General features: G+C 46.9%; 1 protein-coding gene across 2 annotated transcripts; it reads left to right on the top strand.

Annotated features, from left to right (window-relative positions):
• The first annotated feature begins 242 nt into the window (after positions 1–242).
• Positions 243–14,683, top strand: ELP6 (elongator acetyltransferase complex subunit 6). 2 transcript variants are annotated; one of them, XM_047851081.1, is made up of 7 exons: positions 243–374; positions 2,445–2,523; positions 3,749–3,819; positions 6,920–7,038; positions 8,457–8,658; positions 10,709–10,855; positions 12,729–14,683. In XM_047851081.1, exons 1-7 carry the CDS (start codon positions 243–245, stop codon positions 12,855–12,857), a joined length of 879 nt encoding a protein of 292 aa, XP_047707037.1. In that variant the 3' UTR covers positions 12,858–14,683. The 2 variants fall into 2 exon arrangements, with proteins under 2 accessions (XP_047707037.1, XP_047707036.1); XM_047851080.1 differs by having other exon boundaries at positions 6,920–7,077.
• The last annotated feature ends 1,694 nt before the right edge of the window (positions 14,684–16,377 follow it).

The following is a 16,377-nucleotide window of genomic DNA, read 5'->3' as shown; positions in this document are numbered from 1 at the left end:
GCGAACTGCATTGCCCCAAATCCCAGCGTTGGGGAGAGAGCGAGGCCAGGTGAAGGAGCAAAGCACCAGCACCTAAGACCCTCAGAAAAAGCGCCACAAGACCCGTACCATCCACCACCCCAGCCGGATGCCCGCCCTCGCGCGTGCGCCGGCAGCAGCCCAGATCCAGGCGCTTGGCTGATTGGCTGCGACGGCTTCTCGAAGCGGCGTTGCGCGTGCGCGCTTTCCTCGCGCGGGCTCGAATGGTGCGTAGCTCTTCGTATTCCCCGCCGCCGCAGCCCCAGCTCCCGGTCCGGGAAGGCTCATTCTCAGAGCTCGGAATGTTCCCTGAACTCAATAACCTTCTCAACACCACTCCTGACAGGGCGGAGCAGGTAAGGCGTCGCGCGGTGGGAAGGGGGCGGGTCCCGGAGCGTGGCGGAAGACCGTATACCCGGATGAAGCGCACGCGGACTCGTGGGAAAGGCACGACCTCCGCGGGCATGAAGCGCCTGGGAGTTGTAGTCCAGGGATGGCCGCCCCGGGGACTGGGCTCCGCCCTGGAGCCTGCGGGAGGTGGGGGTCTTCTCAAAGGCTTGTGTATCTTTGAAAGTGCCCAGGAAGGTTGGCCGACTATGCATCGGCTTACGTACACAGACGGATACCGGGGGGCCCTGTGCGTTGTCACTGGGGTGGGGGGCCCGGCGTCTAGAGGAGGTTGCCTGAGAGTTTGATTCTCCACCCTTCACTTGAGACCAGCTTCTTAATCGCCCTCGGTCTCTCTCTGGCCCCTCAGTACTCCGCGGTGAACGCTGCTCCTCCTCCTTTTCCTCATCCTCCTCTTGGTCTTTAATAGTGCTATTCCAAACTGCGTTCAGCCAGCGTTGGCTTGTATCAAGTCTGCCTGAGGCATAGCAGCCTCGCCAGTCTTTCCTTCTTTCTGTACTTTGGGGCATCCCGAAATTTTTTATTTTAACCCAGGGGTTATTTCTTTCAGGAATTTACCTGGTTCATTTTATAACCATTGTCTTCCTAAGGAAATGGTAAACTCCAGGCAGCCAAGACATCGTGTGTATCGATCAGGCTTGCTTGCTTGCTTATTTATTTATGAAAAAATTTAAAATGTTATTTATTTTAGAGAGAGAGCCAGAGTGCGAGCAGGGGATGGGCAGAGAGAGAGAGAGAGAGAGAGAGACAAAGAATTCCAAGCAGGCTCCAGGCTCTGAGCTGTCAGAATAAAGCCGATTCAGGGCTCCAACTCAGATTGGGAGATCATGATCCGAGCTGAAGTTGGATGCTTAACCGACTGAACCACTCAGGTGCCCCTCAATCAGGCCTTTTTATGATCCCCCGCCCCCCCCCCCCCCCCCCCCGCGCGCTCAGTGTCAGGCAAATTATAGTTTTAAGTAGACCCTTGTGGATTTCAGTTGCTCAAGCCTGAAGATGTTTCTGGTGACCTTGCTAATTACTGCTGGCACCTCCAAAGTGCTCAGCCCAAGGCCAGAGTGAAGGAATGGAAGATCAAAGTGGGCACCAGGAAATGACAGCCCTGGAGGTAACCCTCAAGGTCTGATGGTGCGATCTTTCATATTTTATAAGTGAAAAAAAAGTCACAACAGTACAGCAGTGTCGTGTCTGATACCATTTGATTGCGACCTTCCCTATCACTGAAAAGGAACTAGAGGTGGCTGCAGCAAGGCAGTCAGCCATTGTGGAGACCATCTTTAGAGGTCTTTCCAGAACTCTCCATGATCAGAGCTTTTCCTGAAGCAGTGTCTAGGGCCATTGGGATGAGAATTTTGTTATTGGAATTCTCTGTCAACAACTCCTCTTCCCTCTCTCCCACCCTATTGTACAGATTTGGTATCGGAATTAAAAATAGGGAGGCGCCTAGGTGGCTCATTTGGATAAGCCTCCCACTCTTGATTTTGGGTCAGGTCACCATCTCACCAGTAGTGAGTTCAAGCCCCTCGTTCGGCTCAGTGCTGATAACTCAAAGCCTGCTTGGGATTCTTTCTCCCTCTGTCTCTGCCCCTCCCCCGCTCATGCTCCCTCTTTCTCTCTCAAAAATAAATAAACTTAAAAAAAAAATAGGAAGGAAGTTGGATCATACTACTTTTTTGGAGGTCCATTCCAGTCTTAGCAGGCTGTGATTTTTGTTGGATTCTAATGGTAAAAGCTTCTCTAGTTCTTCCAAGACCGGTCCCTGAGTTACCAAGGTGAATGAGGAAGGGAAGGGTTTTTATTCTCTCTTTGCCTTGGGAAAGTGGAAGCTGAGATGTGCTTGTCCGTAATGAGTGACTTTAATAACAATCACTCTAACTTTTGGTTTTTCCATAGTTTTGACTTACTTTCTTCTTTCTGGTAGTGTGTGTGTGTGTGTGTGTGTGTGTGTGTGTGTGTGTGTGTACTGACCTCTTTCCAGGGAGTCTAATTCACCTTTTTGTGTTCCTCTTAACTCGTAGGGGAAACTGACTCTACTCTGTGATGCCAACACAGATGGCAGCTTCCTTGTGCACCACTTTCTCTCCTTCTACCTCAAAGGTATACGACTCATTGGTGCTATAGAAAAAGAAACCTAAGGCTAAAAGCAATAGGAATGGTATTAACTAACTAGGTCTTAGGTGTTTGGGTAGCCAGATGGCTGTTTATTAGGTAACAGGTTACTTGACCATCTTGTTCCCTGCCCATCCCTGCCAAAGGGTGGTATGTGCTCCTATCTTCCCTTCTCCACCCAGTGTGCAGGCATGGTCTCACTGAGATCCTCGTGTGGCCTCCTGATTTAGTTGCTCCTCAGTCTTTATGTATCTCTCTCTTTTTTTTTTTTTAAACATTTTGATTTATTTTTGAGAGAGAGAGACAGAGCATGAGCAGGGGAGGGGCAGAGAGAGAGGGAGACACAGAATCCAAAGCAGGCTCCAGGCTCCGAGCTGTCAGCACAGAGCCCGAAGCGGGGCTCGAACCCATGAGCTGTGAGATCATGACCTGAGCAGAAGTCAGATGCTCAACCAACTGAGCCACCCAGGCGCCCCCCAGTCCTTGTGTATCTTGAGGTTTTTGGGCTCTGGACCCATTGACACGTTGCCCTGGAAGTAGATGCTTCCTAGAGAGCATAGGAAAACTGTGGGGCCACTGCAGTTTACATATGAAAATGGATTAGAAGAAGAAAACAGCCAAATGAAAAAAAAGACTCATTTATCAGCTGATTCTCCGTGAGCCCCTACTGAGCCAGGCCAGAATAGAGGGTACACCTTTGTCATTCTTAGTTGTGATCGTTTACAGCTTTGAAAGTTGTTTTCTTTTCCAGATGATATTATTGTCAGGATTGAAAGAGCAAGAGAATCTATAGATAAAATATTAGAACTAATTATGTTCATTAAGGTAGCTAGAGTTTCTTTGTGTTCCACTTATAATTTCTTGGATATAAGACCAGTTTTTAAAAAAGTGAGTTGTTAAAAAAAAAGTTGTATTTCTGTACAAACAGAAAAGTATTACTTTTTAAAAACCACAATTTATTTACAATAGAACAAAACAAGGTACCTATTGATACACATAACTGAAGAAGTACATTTCAGGATCAATGAAATAGGTATAATTATTATATATGAAAAAAAGTGCAGCTTAGAGTCAAATTGGGGATGTCTGGTTGCAAGGCCTCTTGGGTCTATAGACCCAATAAAGTCAGAGCTTTATTTTCTAGAGGTACAAAGTATATGAGACTGATTATACATAGAGACTTTATTAAAAATCTGTTTATTTTGTTTTCTAGCTAATTGTAAAGTCTGCTTTGTGGCACTGATCCAGTCCTTCAGTCACTACAATATCGTGGGACAGAAGTTGGTAAATATTGTAGACCTCTGTGGTGCAGAGTATGTGGGTCATGCAGGTGTGAGTGGGGCCAAGGCTGGGCTCCCCTGGTTGGGTTGTAGAGAACTTAGCAAGGGAGGGACTGAGGAAATCATGGAGTTCTGAAACCCTTATCTGGAAAGCTAAGGCAGCATCTCTACCTATTTTACTCATTTAGAATTTATAGAACCAAATCAGTTGTTAATTAATCAAACCTAGCTCTACTGACTCTGGACCAGTTAAGATTTTCTCCTTCTCACTGTGGGCTTTAATCTTAGTTCTGCTGGGTTGGAGACCCACAGCTTGGTCTACCACCAAGTTGAGTGCCTCCTACTGTTTCTCCCTAAGTCTACGGCTTAGTACTCAAAGGTGGAGAGAGGTGCTTTTGTGACCTGCTCCTTACCTCATCTCAGCCTGCCTTTCATCTTATCAGATGTAGGCAGGCAAGAATAAGATGGCCAAGAGTCTGGTGAACCTTCTGGCCTAGTTTAGGCCATCACCTGTGACCTGTGACCAGGTGGGCTTACTAGTTTTTGTTTGTTAGTTTTGTTTTTATTTATTTATTATTATTTAAAAATTAAAAAAAAATTTTAATGTTTATTTATTTTTGAGAGAGACAGAGACAGAATGCAAGTGGGTTGGGGCAGAAAGAGAGGGAGACACAGAATCTGAAGCAGGCTCCAGGCTCTGAACTGTCAGCACAGAGCCTGACGCAGGGCTCGAACTCACAAGCTGTGAGATCATGACCTGAGCCGAAGTTGGATGCTCAACTGACTGAGCCACCCAGGCACCCCTATTATTATTAAAAAAATTTTTTTTATTTAATTAATTTATATTTGAGAGAGAGACAGAGAGAGAGAGAGAGAGAGAGCATGTGGGGGGGGGGGGGTCAGAGAGAGAGGGACAGAGAGAGAATCCCAAGCAGGCTCTGCACGTCAGCACAGAGCCCAATGTAGGGCTTGAACCCACAGACTGTGAGATCATGACCTGAGCTGAAACCAACAGTTGGATGCTTAACTGACTGAGCCACCCAGGTGCCCCTTGTTTTGTTTTTTGTTTTGTTTTTTTTTTTTTTCAACATTTATTTATTTTTGGGACAGAGAGAGACAGAGCATGAACGGGCGAGGGGCAGAGAGAGAGGGAGACACAGAATCGGAAACAGGCTCCAGGCTCTGAGCCATCAGCCCAGAGCCCGACGCGGGGCTTGAACTCCCGGACTGCGAGATCGTGACCTGGCTGAAGTCGGACGCTTAACCGACTGCGCCACCCAGGCGCCCCCCTTGTTTTGTTTTTAATAGTCTAGCCTCAGAGAGGGAAAGAACCAGACCACCCATTAGCAGTGACTACTGAAATGCCAGTCTTCCTATTGGACCATTACACTGCCTGATGTCATTCTGATGGGGAGAAACAAATGAGAGAATGGGAGGAGGGTAGATTCTTTCCCATCCTTTGCAGAGAAGGAAGACCTCCTGTGGTAGAGGTCAGAGCATGAGCTCAGGGAGAGCAGTCATGTCAAGAACACACGTGCATTCCAGGTCTGTGAAGCATGTCTCTATGGCCCTGGCATCAGTGTCTCTGGGTGAGAAAGCTGTGTATTCTCATGTCCAGATTGGCTACTTCTTCTGTTGCCTTTGAATCATCAGCACAGCAAGAATGACAGACACGGTACTGGGCACGTGAAGTCCATGAATGTGAGCCTCCATACTCTTAGCGTATTATTGAACTGCCATTAGTAGAATTGTCATGAGCAAGAGCAAAGGTGAACAGGAGTCTTTCTCTCTGCCAGGGGTGGCTGTGGAGCTCATGGTGCTGCATAGCGGAGGACACTGGGGTATAAATGAGCAATTGAGACCTGGTCTAGGGGCATGAGGAATCTAAAGAGTTCCACGTGACCTATTTCTGCACAGAGAGAGCAGTGAGTTGCAGATTTAGATTGTGTCTGTCCTTGGGTGTTTGTTGAAATGCAGATTCTTGGGCCTTGCCTGCAAAGCTTCTGATTCTGGAGGTTTGGAATGGTGCTCAGGGATCTGCATTTTAACTGGATGTTTCCTAAGAAAAAGATTCTTAATTGGGTAGTTTATAAAGAGCCATATTAAGAAGTTCTGGTCTAGAGGTGCCTGGTGGCTCAGTCGGTTAAGTGTCAGAGTCTTGGTTTCATCTCCAGTCATGATCTCATGATTTGTGAGGTTGAGCCCCACACCAGGCCTGCGCTGACAGTGTGGAGCCTGCTTGGGATTCTCTCTCCATCTCTTTCTGCCCCTCCCCTGTTCATGCTCTCTCTCAAAATAAATAAGTAAACTTTAAAAATTTTCTAGAAAATAAGTTTTAATAAAGCTCTGGTCTAGAGGAGGGCTAGACATAGTGTAGCCACTGCCATTTGTTTATGAATCGTGTGTGGCTGCTCTTACTCCAGAGTATTGCAGCGTAGATTGTCTCGCCCTTTGCTAAAAAAGTTTGCTGAGCTCTGAACTAGTGCATCAAGAGCTCGTATTGTCCTAACTCTCATGGGAGTGCTTCCTCAGAGGTAAAGGGAAGAGAAGGAGAACTTGCTGGTAATGCAGTCTTCCTGTATTCTAGGCAGCCTGGCAACTCCAATCTCTGAGTTATGTTATTTGAAAGCCTCAGAGCAACTCTGAGGTCCTGTGCCACTGATGCGTAAACAAGAGGGTTTGTGAAACTCAAAGCCAAAATCTGTCCCTGTCTCCTTCACCAGCATTTTTCAGACCTTGGTCATTCTGCCACCATTTTATTGTCATTATTATTGTTTCTAAATATACTTAATTTTATAAATATGTGCATTTGTAATACTACTGCAAATTAGAACCAAGTATTGAGTAATCACAAAAATGAGCATATAAACAAAAAGGTCAGTTTTTTAAAAAGTGATAAATGTAGAGGCTCACCTCAAAACCGTGGGGATCGTGGGTTGGGACCACGCAGTGGAAAGAAGGCGTGGGCCCCATACAAAGGTGTACAGGTACACATTTGCAGGGCTTAGAATGTGTCCTGTACCTTTTTGTGAGCTGGAATCCAGCCTCTGTGAGGGGTTCCTCTGCAAGGCACATGAATTCATTCTCCTCTGTGTTGTGTTTAGGGTGTCAGCCTGACTGTGGCACGGGAGTGCGGGCAGCTTGTGTTCCTAGAAGGTCTTAAGTCTTCGGTGGATGTTTTCTTCCGGGCTCAGGCTGAGCCACACCCCTTGCAGTTCCTCAGGTCAGTCAGCCTGCAGCCCAGCCCAGAAGTGCATGCCTGGTAGGTGGACCCAGACCAGCTTTGCTGGGTGATTCCTCCCGTGCATGGGTGGGGGGACAGAGCTGGCTTTCAGAGGTAGCCATTTCCCTGGTGTTACAGCATTATTGGAAAGCTCTTGGCTCTTAACCATGGGCTAGAGGGTATATGCCTGACCCCAAAGCTACAGAAAGCATTATTTGCTGGGAGTATGGCAGAACGGTATGTTTTTCTAACCTTGCTCAGAGCCCTAGCACACACCTTTATTCTGTTTTGGGGTTGATACAGGGATCGGCACACTATGGGCCATGGCTAGCTACCTGTTTTTGTAAATAAAGTTTTATTGGAATAGCTGCATTCATTTGTTTGCATATTGTCCCTGGCTGTTCTCTCCCATAGCACAGTTGAGTAGTTGAGACAGAGATCATTTGACCCATAAGCCTGAAATATTACTGTTGGCCTTTTAAGAAAAGTTTGGTGACCCCCGGTTTGCTATTCTGAGATTGGTTTTCCTGCTTTTTGTCTTTTATGAGTGTCAGCCACAAACATAGCTCTGTGCAGACTCCCCACCTGTTCTTCCTTCACCACAGAGGAGTCCGTATGGGAACTCTCCCTGCTGCCCCCTCTCTCAGATGCCACCTTTTGCAGTGGCTGGAAGGCAGTGTGGAGTCAGAAGGCCCTGTGCCCTGACCCTGTGTGTGTGATCTCTCACGTAGCTTTTAGCATCTCTGAACCTGGGTGCCTTCGTCTGAATGATGGGCCTGGTGACACCTGACCCCAGGTTGTGGGAAGTTGTTGTCCTTGCTGTTAGTGGGCCGCAGACCTGGAGCGTGAGCAGGTGCCTGGGCCCTGTGCTCTGCTGATTTTTGAGCCTCTCTTGCTGGGAAGTGACTGCCGAGGTAGTCATTGGAGAGATGGAGGTAGCTGGGCCACCTTCTTTAGAAATAGATGGAATCCGGTAGGTACACAAAACTGCCCTTAGACCTTGGTTCTCACCACCAGGCCACCTGAATGGCTATTTAGCTTTTTGCACCCATTATGACCTCCTGGGAAGACGTCTTCTGCCTGCCCAATCCAAATTAATCTTCTAATACCTTAAGCTCTTGGGTTGAGGGGCTGGCTGCATGGTGTCTCTTAAGGACCCAGGAGGCTGTTTATTTTTGTGTACCCCAGTTTCTAGCACAGTGCTTTGTACCTACTAGGCCTCAAGGAATATTTGAAGTACAGCTTGCTTGTGTATGCACGCATGCCTTTTCTTTCCAACCAGATCATGAACCCCTTAGTGCCAAGGACTATGATCCAGTTCTCTGCCTCCCCCAGCCCTTTCCTGTGGTGCTGCTTGGTCCCAGATAAACATTTGTAGACAGAGTGAACTCTCTGGTGACTCTCGCTTGATGTTCCAGGGAGGCCAATGCTGAGAACCTGCAGCCACTGTACGAGTTTGTGCGGGAGGCTCTGAAGCCCGTGGATGATGGAGAGGCTGCGTGGAGGTGCCCAGTGCTGCTGGTGGACGACCTCAGTGTGCTGCTGAGCCTGGGCATGGGTGCGGTGGCTGTATTGGACTTCATCCACTACTGCAGGGCCACCGTGTGCTGGGAACGAAAGGTACCGACCCGCCTGCTCTCCGTGCTGCTGCCTGTGATCTCCATAGGCCCAGACAGGCCCATACCTCCCTTGTTTGCAGTGATCTTTTTTGTTTATTTGGGGGTTTGGCTTTACCCTGGTAGGCCCAGAAATCTTTTGGTCTGCCATCCTTCCCTCCCCTTCTTGCCACTGCTAAAAAAATAAAGCCCTCAAAATTAAAAGATTGACCAGTACTGTCTCAAATGGGACCAGTCATGTGTGGTACCACGGCAGTCCCAACTCTGCCACCCATTGCTTTGTGTCCTGGGACAAGTCATTATCGCTCTGGGTGTGTTTTGAAGATCAGTTGAGATATAAACTGCATTAAAAATTGTGAGATGCAGTACAAGTACAGGATGTAACTTTTACTGTCAAATTATGAGGCAAAAATGGGGATTTTACCATAATAGTTAAATAATGATAGTAGACCCACGTATAAAATAGGAATGGCTGTGGTGTCCACCTCGCAGGAACCAAGCTGCAAGAGTTAAGTGACATGAAGCTTACAACACTCCCATGCAGCGTCTGGCCCCCAGTGGCAGCTCTTCAGCGTGCGATGGTGCCCCTGGGAGGGACCTGCGGCCCTTAGCACGGTGTGGTCAGGCCGAGGGTGCTGGGCGGTTGGGATGAGCCAATGGAGTCAACCAGGGTGCATATACCCAGCACTGCACGCCGAGCACCTCCCAGGTGCAAGAGCTTACCTGGAAGCTGTGTTTAGGGGAGCTCCTGGGACTGTGTGGCTACAGGCACGGGGTGGGAACCAGGTGATGGGGAAAGAATGGGAGGAGGAGAGAGTAGAAGGGGCGTGGAGGGCACGGCTCGGTGACAGTGAAGCGGCCACAGCTCCTGCAGCTTAGCCTGCTCTACTAAGTGCAAGTGCCCACTACCTCCCTCGTTTGGTTAAAAAAAACCTCTTTTAGCTGAAAAAGCAAAACTTGGGAATAGTTTAAAAAAGAAAAAATAGGGCGCCTGGGTGGTTCAGTTGGTTGGGCGGCCGACTTCGGCTCGGGTCACGATCTCACAGTTCTTGGGTTTGAGCCCCGCATCAGGCGCTGTGCTGACAGCTCAGAGCCTGGAGCCTGCTTCAGATTCTGTGTCTCCCTGTCTCTCTGCCCCTCTCCTGCTTGCACTCTGTCTCTCTCTGTCTCTCTAAAGTGAATAAAAATGCTAAAAAGATTTTTTTAAAAATAAGTAAATAGCATAAAGAGTACTTTAATAAAAAGTAATGATCTCTTTCCTAACGTGTATTCTGGAGAGTGTGTTCAATTATGAACATGTTTATGTGTATGTGTTTCTGCATTTTTCTTCACATTACTGGTAGCCTGCCTTTTTTCTCATTTCATAATGCACGGTGTCTTTTGATGTCCATTGCCCAAAACCAGAATAGACAGATCTGCTTCATCCTTTTTAACTGGACGGTATCCCTTTGAAAGGACTTACTCTTCAAGGTATCCCCTTCAGTGGATCAGCCTTCCCCTCTGGTTCTGGTTGGGTAACTCCTACTCGCTCTTCTGACTCGGCTCAGGTGTGCACACCACGTCACCCTCCCCTCCGGGCCAGACATGATGCCTCTTCCCTGGGCTCCCCAGCCCCCCATGCTCCCCTTTCTCCTGGCTTTGTGTCCTGTGTTGTTAGTATCTTTCTGTCTCCAGGGTCCATACTGGTCCCCTCTTATCCCCACTGTGGTGTCTGACACGTGCTGTGCACTCAGGAGCTGCTGACTGGATGAATTGGTGCCTAGCAGAAAGGTGGCACTTTTTGCTAACATTGAGGACCACAGACTGAGCTGAGCTTTGTTTAAGAGGGATTGAGCTGGTAGTATAGGTTGGATGTGCTGGTGAGACTGTCCAGCAGGTGATTGGAATTAGGACCCTAGAGCGCAACAAGGGTCCTTCCATGGAGGGGGTGGTTGCAGCGGCAGCCAGAGGCTGCTCTGGGCGAGGACATGCAGGGGAGTGGAGGCACTGAAAGCCCGGTACTCCCTGGTGACCCTGCCCGGAGGAACGGTTTTCATCTTCCATCTCTGTTGCAGGGAAACATAGTAGCCCTGGTGCACGACAGTGGAGACACCGAGGACGAGGAGAACAACATCCTTTTGAACGGCCTTAGCCACCAGAGCCACCTGATCCTGCGGGCTGAGGGGCTGGCCACTGGCTTCTGCAGGGACGTGCATGGGCAGGTGCGCAGGGGCTCACTAGGCCTGAGCCTAGACTGTGTGTGGGATAGTGTCAGGCCCTGGGGGTTGTCTGGTTGGGGTGTTTCTTCGGACGGACGGAAAACCTCAGAAGTTGTGAGAACCCAAATTAGAGTCTGTTCCAGATGGTGCTAGCCTCATGTACCTGTTCAGGTGTTCCATGGTGGTCCCGTTTGTGACCAAAGTGCAGCTCCTAAAAAGGAGACCAGATTGCCTTCTGGAATAGAATGCAGGGGCCCTGCTATCAAATAGCAGAATGCCTCTGCAGGACCACAGCAGGCTTTGTATACTCAGGTCAGTGCTGCTGCTTTTATTTTTTAATTTTATTTTAATTAATTAATTTTTTTTTAAGTTTGTTTATATTGAGAGAGAGTGTCTATGCAGGTGAGGGGCAGAGAGAGAGAGGGAGAGAGAACAAATTCCCAAGTAGGCTCCTCACTGTCAGCATGGAGCCCAATGTGGGGCTCAAAATCACGAGCCACAAATCATGACCTGAGCCGAAGTCAGACACTTAACCAACTGAGCCACCCAGGCACCCCAGTGCTGCTCCTTTTAAAATACAAATGTGGAGGCACCTGGGTGGCTCAGTCAGTTAAACTTCCGACATCAGTTCAGGTCATGATCTCTCAGTTCGTGAGTTCGAGCCCCGTGTCAGGCTCTGTGCTGACAGCTCAGAGCCTCCAGCCTGCTTCAGATTCTGCCCCTCCCCTGCTCACACTCTGTCTCTCTTTCTCTAAAAAATAAATAAACATTAAAAATTTTAAAAAGTAATAATAATAAATAAAACACAAATGTGGGGAGACCATGCCCATGGCTGGGGTTGTTGCTGCCCCACTCTTGCCTCTGACCGAAATATTTGAGAACTCAGGAGGAAGCTGAGAGCCCTGCCTTAGAGGAAGGTCAGGTTCTACCCCTCCCAAGGGGCTACCATGCTTCTGTGCCTTCTGGAACTTTTTTTTTTTTTAATGTGTATTTATTTCGAGAGAAAGAAAAGTGCGAGTAGGGGAGGGGCAGAGACAGAGGGAGAGAGAGAATCCCAAATAGGCTCTGTGCTATCAGTGCAGACCCCAGTGTGGGGCTGGATCCCATGAACTGCAAGATCATAACCTGAGCCAAAACCCAGAGTTAGACGCCTAACTGAATGAGCCACCCATGTGCCCCTGGAACTTCTCTTTTGGAATCATCCCCCAAAGCTGTCATGGCTTCCAGGTTAACTTGATGTTGACCACTCTTGGCACATTAGAGGTGGGTGGGAGTTTTGGCCCAGAGTCATTCAGGGGTAGCTATAGAAAATAAAACAAAGGAGCAAGCTCAGAAATGCTGTGTTGGTCGTGTTCATGTGCATGGCATGAGGAGAGGGTCCTGCCAGGAAGCTTGTGTCGTGGCTCTAAGGCCAGTCCCCCTGAGCATTCTAGCATGTCTGGCATTGAGATATCATCAGAATAAGAATAAATGTCTAGCCTTCCTGAGCCTCTGAATTGGATGTACTGATTTTAATGAGTCGATTTTCCCAATTATTGTAGCCGACAGATATAAAACCATGCCTAGGGAAAAGAGCAAAAGAGAACACATAAAAATACTTTAAGGGTTTGTATCTGGGGGGCTTTTTTTCTTTTTCTTTCCATTTCACACTTTCTGTAGTGAGCAAATATCACTACTGTAATGAAGGGGAAACCTTTAGTTTTAGTTAGCTGGTCATAAGCTTTGTTTTAGAAGCCAGCCCCTGGCTGCATGGCACATGACTGTGATCTCAACTTAGGGGCCTTAGTTGCAGGTTACAGAGGAGGCAGGTAGGGTTCATAATGGAGCAGGTAACTTGGGGGCTGCTTCTCTCTCATCCTGCTTCTTGTCACTGTAGCTGAGGATCCTCTGGAGGACGCCATCACAGCCCACCACCCAGCGGGATCGGAGCCTCACTTACCAGTACAAGATACAGGACAAGAGCGTGTCCTTTTTCGCCAAAGGAATGTCTCCTGCTGTTCTGTGACCTGATTGAGGGGCAAATGTAGCTACCTTGGACTGTTTTCAGATGTGAAAGATGAAACAACGAGTGGGAATGGATCTGCACACCTTTGAAGTGGTATTTCAGCCTGGATTGCCACCACTGTGACCCGATGCCGTGGAATGGCTCTGTGACAGTATGCCTTTGTGGCCCAGGGCCCTATTCCGGAAACACATAAGGAATTGCAACCCGGCCTCTGCTGAGAGAGATGCCACATATTGAAACCAGGTGAAAGTCATCCCAGGAGCCTTTCATTAAATACACTTTAGCCTCAACTGCCCATTTTTGGCTTTTGAGCCTTTCAGAGCCAGAGAAGGTATAACTGTGCCAGCCAGGGGACAGTCCTGGGTGGCAGGCATACGAGGTGACAACTTGGGTAATTATGGCTGTGGTAAGGCGAGTCCTACATCATGGCTTCCTCACGATGGATTGTCTCATTTAATTTTCACCTTCATCCAGCAAAGGTATTTTTCCTTCAGTACAGTAAGAAAACCGGCTTAAAGAGGTTTGGAAACACGCTCACGGTTGTAGAGCAGGCTGTAGATAGTGGAGCCTAACTCTGAAGTCCACACTTGCTGACTGACCCTCAAGGAAACCAGGGGCAGGCTCCCTAGCCGGTTCACAGCCTCCTTGGTTGTGTGGTATCCCTGACCCAGGTGTCATGAAACTGCGGCCTTGGTCACATGAGGCTTCATGGCCTTGGTGACAGGGGTAAGGAGTGTTCTTGCCACCAGGTGGGATAGGGCCTTGGCAAGTTGCTGCCTCCCTTACCTGTAAAGACTGAAGAGGTGAGCACTTGACCCAGCGTCCCATAGATGCCAACTTACCACACTCTGCCCATTGGTCAAGATCACCTCAGTAGACACTGGGGTATTCCCTTAAACTGGGTACATTTTGTTGTACCACAATGAATTATTTTTAAAATTAAAAGTAAATAAAATGAAAAAAATAACACTGCAGGGACTAAGGAAATTTCATACCTGTTGTTTAATTGTAACTTTTTCACATTTTGTAGTCTTCATAAGAGGAAACAATTTATCACTCCTCCCCTCAAATCATAAAAAAAAAAACTTAAAAAACTAAAAAAAACAGGAACGCCTGGGTGGCTCAGTCAGTTAAGCCAAGTCAGTTAAGCTCCGACTGCAGCTCGATCATAATCTCATGGCTTGGGAGTTCAAGCCCTGCAACAAGGCTCCTTGCTGACAGTGCAGTGCCTGCTTGGGATTCTCTCTTTCCCTCTCTCTCTGCTCCTTCCCCACTTGCACTTTCTCTCTCTCTCTCTCTCAAAATAAATAAATAAACAAACAAACAAAAAATAAAGCAGGGAAGGGGCCTAGGAAAGTGAGGGATAATGAAATTTTAGTTTTTTCCCTGTAGAGGAATTTCTGAATTAAAGCCTGGATTGGCCCTCACGTGGTATCAAGATTGTTCTTTGGAATGATGGAGCCAGTTAACAGTGACCTCTACGTTTTCCTCCACCAGTGTTGGATTTAACTTAATTTTTACTAACTTAATAGTTGTGTAAAGTTTGTAAAAATGAATATCTCTTTAATGGCTAGGATATAATTTTCTTTGTATTTTCCCGTGTGTTGAGAATGTATTCCTCACTTTTAATGACTTATCAATTAGAATGTGGTGTCAACTTTGTTTTCTCAGTTCTTTGTAATATTTTGGAAAGGATTTTATCATTGTCTGTGTTCATGTATATTTTTTTCTATATTTGGGTTTTTAAAAATACTTTATCTTGGGGCACCTGGGTGGCTCAGTTGGCTAAGCATCTGACTTCTGCTCAGGTCATGATCTCTTGGTTTGTGAGTTTGAGCTCCGCATCAGGCTCTGTGCTGACAGCTGAGAGTCTGGAGCCTGCTTCGGATTCTTTGTCTCCCTCTCTCTGCCCCTCTTCTATTCTCTCTCTCTTTCTCTCTCTCTGTCTCTGTCTCTGTCTGTCTCTCTCTCCCATTTCAAAAATAAACGTTAAAAAAAAGTTTTGGGGCGCCTGAGTGGCTCAGTCGGTTAGGCGTCCGACTTCAGCTCAGGTCATGATCTCACGGTTCGTGAGTTTGGGCTCTGGGCTGACAGCTCGGAGCCTGGAGCCCACTTCGGATTCTGCGTCTCCCTCTGTCTGCCCCTCCACTGCTTGCACTCTGTCTCTTGCATTGTCTCAAAAATAAATAAACATTAAAAAAATTTAAAAAGTTTTGTTTTCTATGCAGATATGCATTAATTCATGAAGTATTTGTGGAGTTCCTGTTTTATATGAGGGACTCAAGATAAAGACGGTCCTCAAGTCACCTCCTGTGCTGTGATTGGGGCTAGGGAACAGGCATTGAAATAAATAACGTGCAGCTGTGGAAAAGATAATGCGGGCCACAGAAGCAACTCAAGTGGTGAGTGGGGACAGATTGGTGGTCACAGGAAGGAGTAATTATTTCCCATCACGTTTTTGTTTTTGTTTTGTTGTTAAGGGAGCAGAAAACTGGGGAAGAATTTATGGAGGCAGTACTATTTGAACAAGACGTTGGAATGTTCCTATTTTGTCACTGATGTTACCTTTGTTCTTCAGGATTCAGGAATATATTTTTCTTCCTGAATGGAATGAAGGTGCTGTTCTTTGTTGTTGTTTCTGGTTTAAAATAATTTAAGAAAATTAACTTCTTTAGAATTTGCTACAGTACTGTAATTTGTCTACCTGCTGATAACTAAATAGCCCGACAGTATTTATAGTATTTACTGAAAAGTAGTGATCCTCTCTATGTAGTTTGGCTTTATTTATACGTAAAGTTCTTAAAGCTGAGCTTTTCTGAAATTTATCCTTTTTTAATTTTTTATTAAAAATTTTTTTAATGTTTATTTATTTTTGAGAGAGAGAGAGTGAGTTGGGGAGGGGCAACGATAGAGGGAGACACAGAATCCGAAGCAGGTTCCAGTCTCTGAGCCCAGCGTGGGGCTCAAACCCATGAACCATGAGATCGTGACCCAAGACAAATTCTGATGCTTAACTGACTGAGCCACCCAGGCGCCCCGAAATTTATCTTGTTTTTTAATGTTTGCTTATTTTTGAGAGAGAGTGCATGTGCATGCACAGGCACGCACGTGAAGGGGGGGAGGGGCAAAGAGGATCTGAAGTATAGAGACTGATGTGGGGCTCATATTCACGGACTGTGAAATCATGACCTGAGCCAAGTTGGCGCTTAACCAACTGAGCCACCCAGATGCCCCTGAAATTTGTCTTTAATTGATACTGAAAGTTTAGTATATGTCTGCTCTCAAGAGCCTTTATTAAAAGGATATCGTGCCCTCTTGTTTATCCAGATGAATTTTACCAGCACTTCATTCAAGCTCTAGACAGTATTCTTCAGTGACTTTTTCTCTTGTTTTTAAAATTGTCGTAGTGTAATTTTATTTAAAAAAAATAGTGAGGAAATTAATACCCTCTTATTAATTTTTTTTTTTATTACTTGACAAGAAATGATCCCATTTTGTGGATATTTCTTTGGTGTCTTTG

This window comes from Prionailurus viverrinus, chromosome A2, assembly GCF_022837055.1.
Source record: "Prionailurus viverrinus isolate Anna chromosome A2, UM_Priviv_1.0, whole genome shotgun sequence".
Classification (NCBI taxonomy): domain Eukaryota; kingdom Metazoa; phylum Chordata; class Mammalia; order Carnivora; family Felidae; genus Prionailurus; species Prionailurus viverrinus.
The sequence above is the reverse complement of the archived record's forward strand: the minus strand, read 5'-3'. Positions and strand labels throughout refer to the sequence as shown.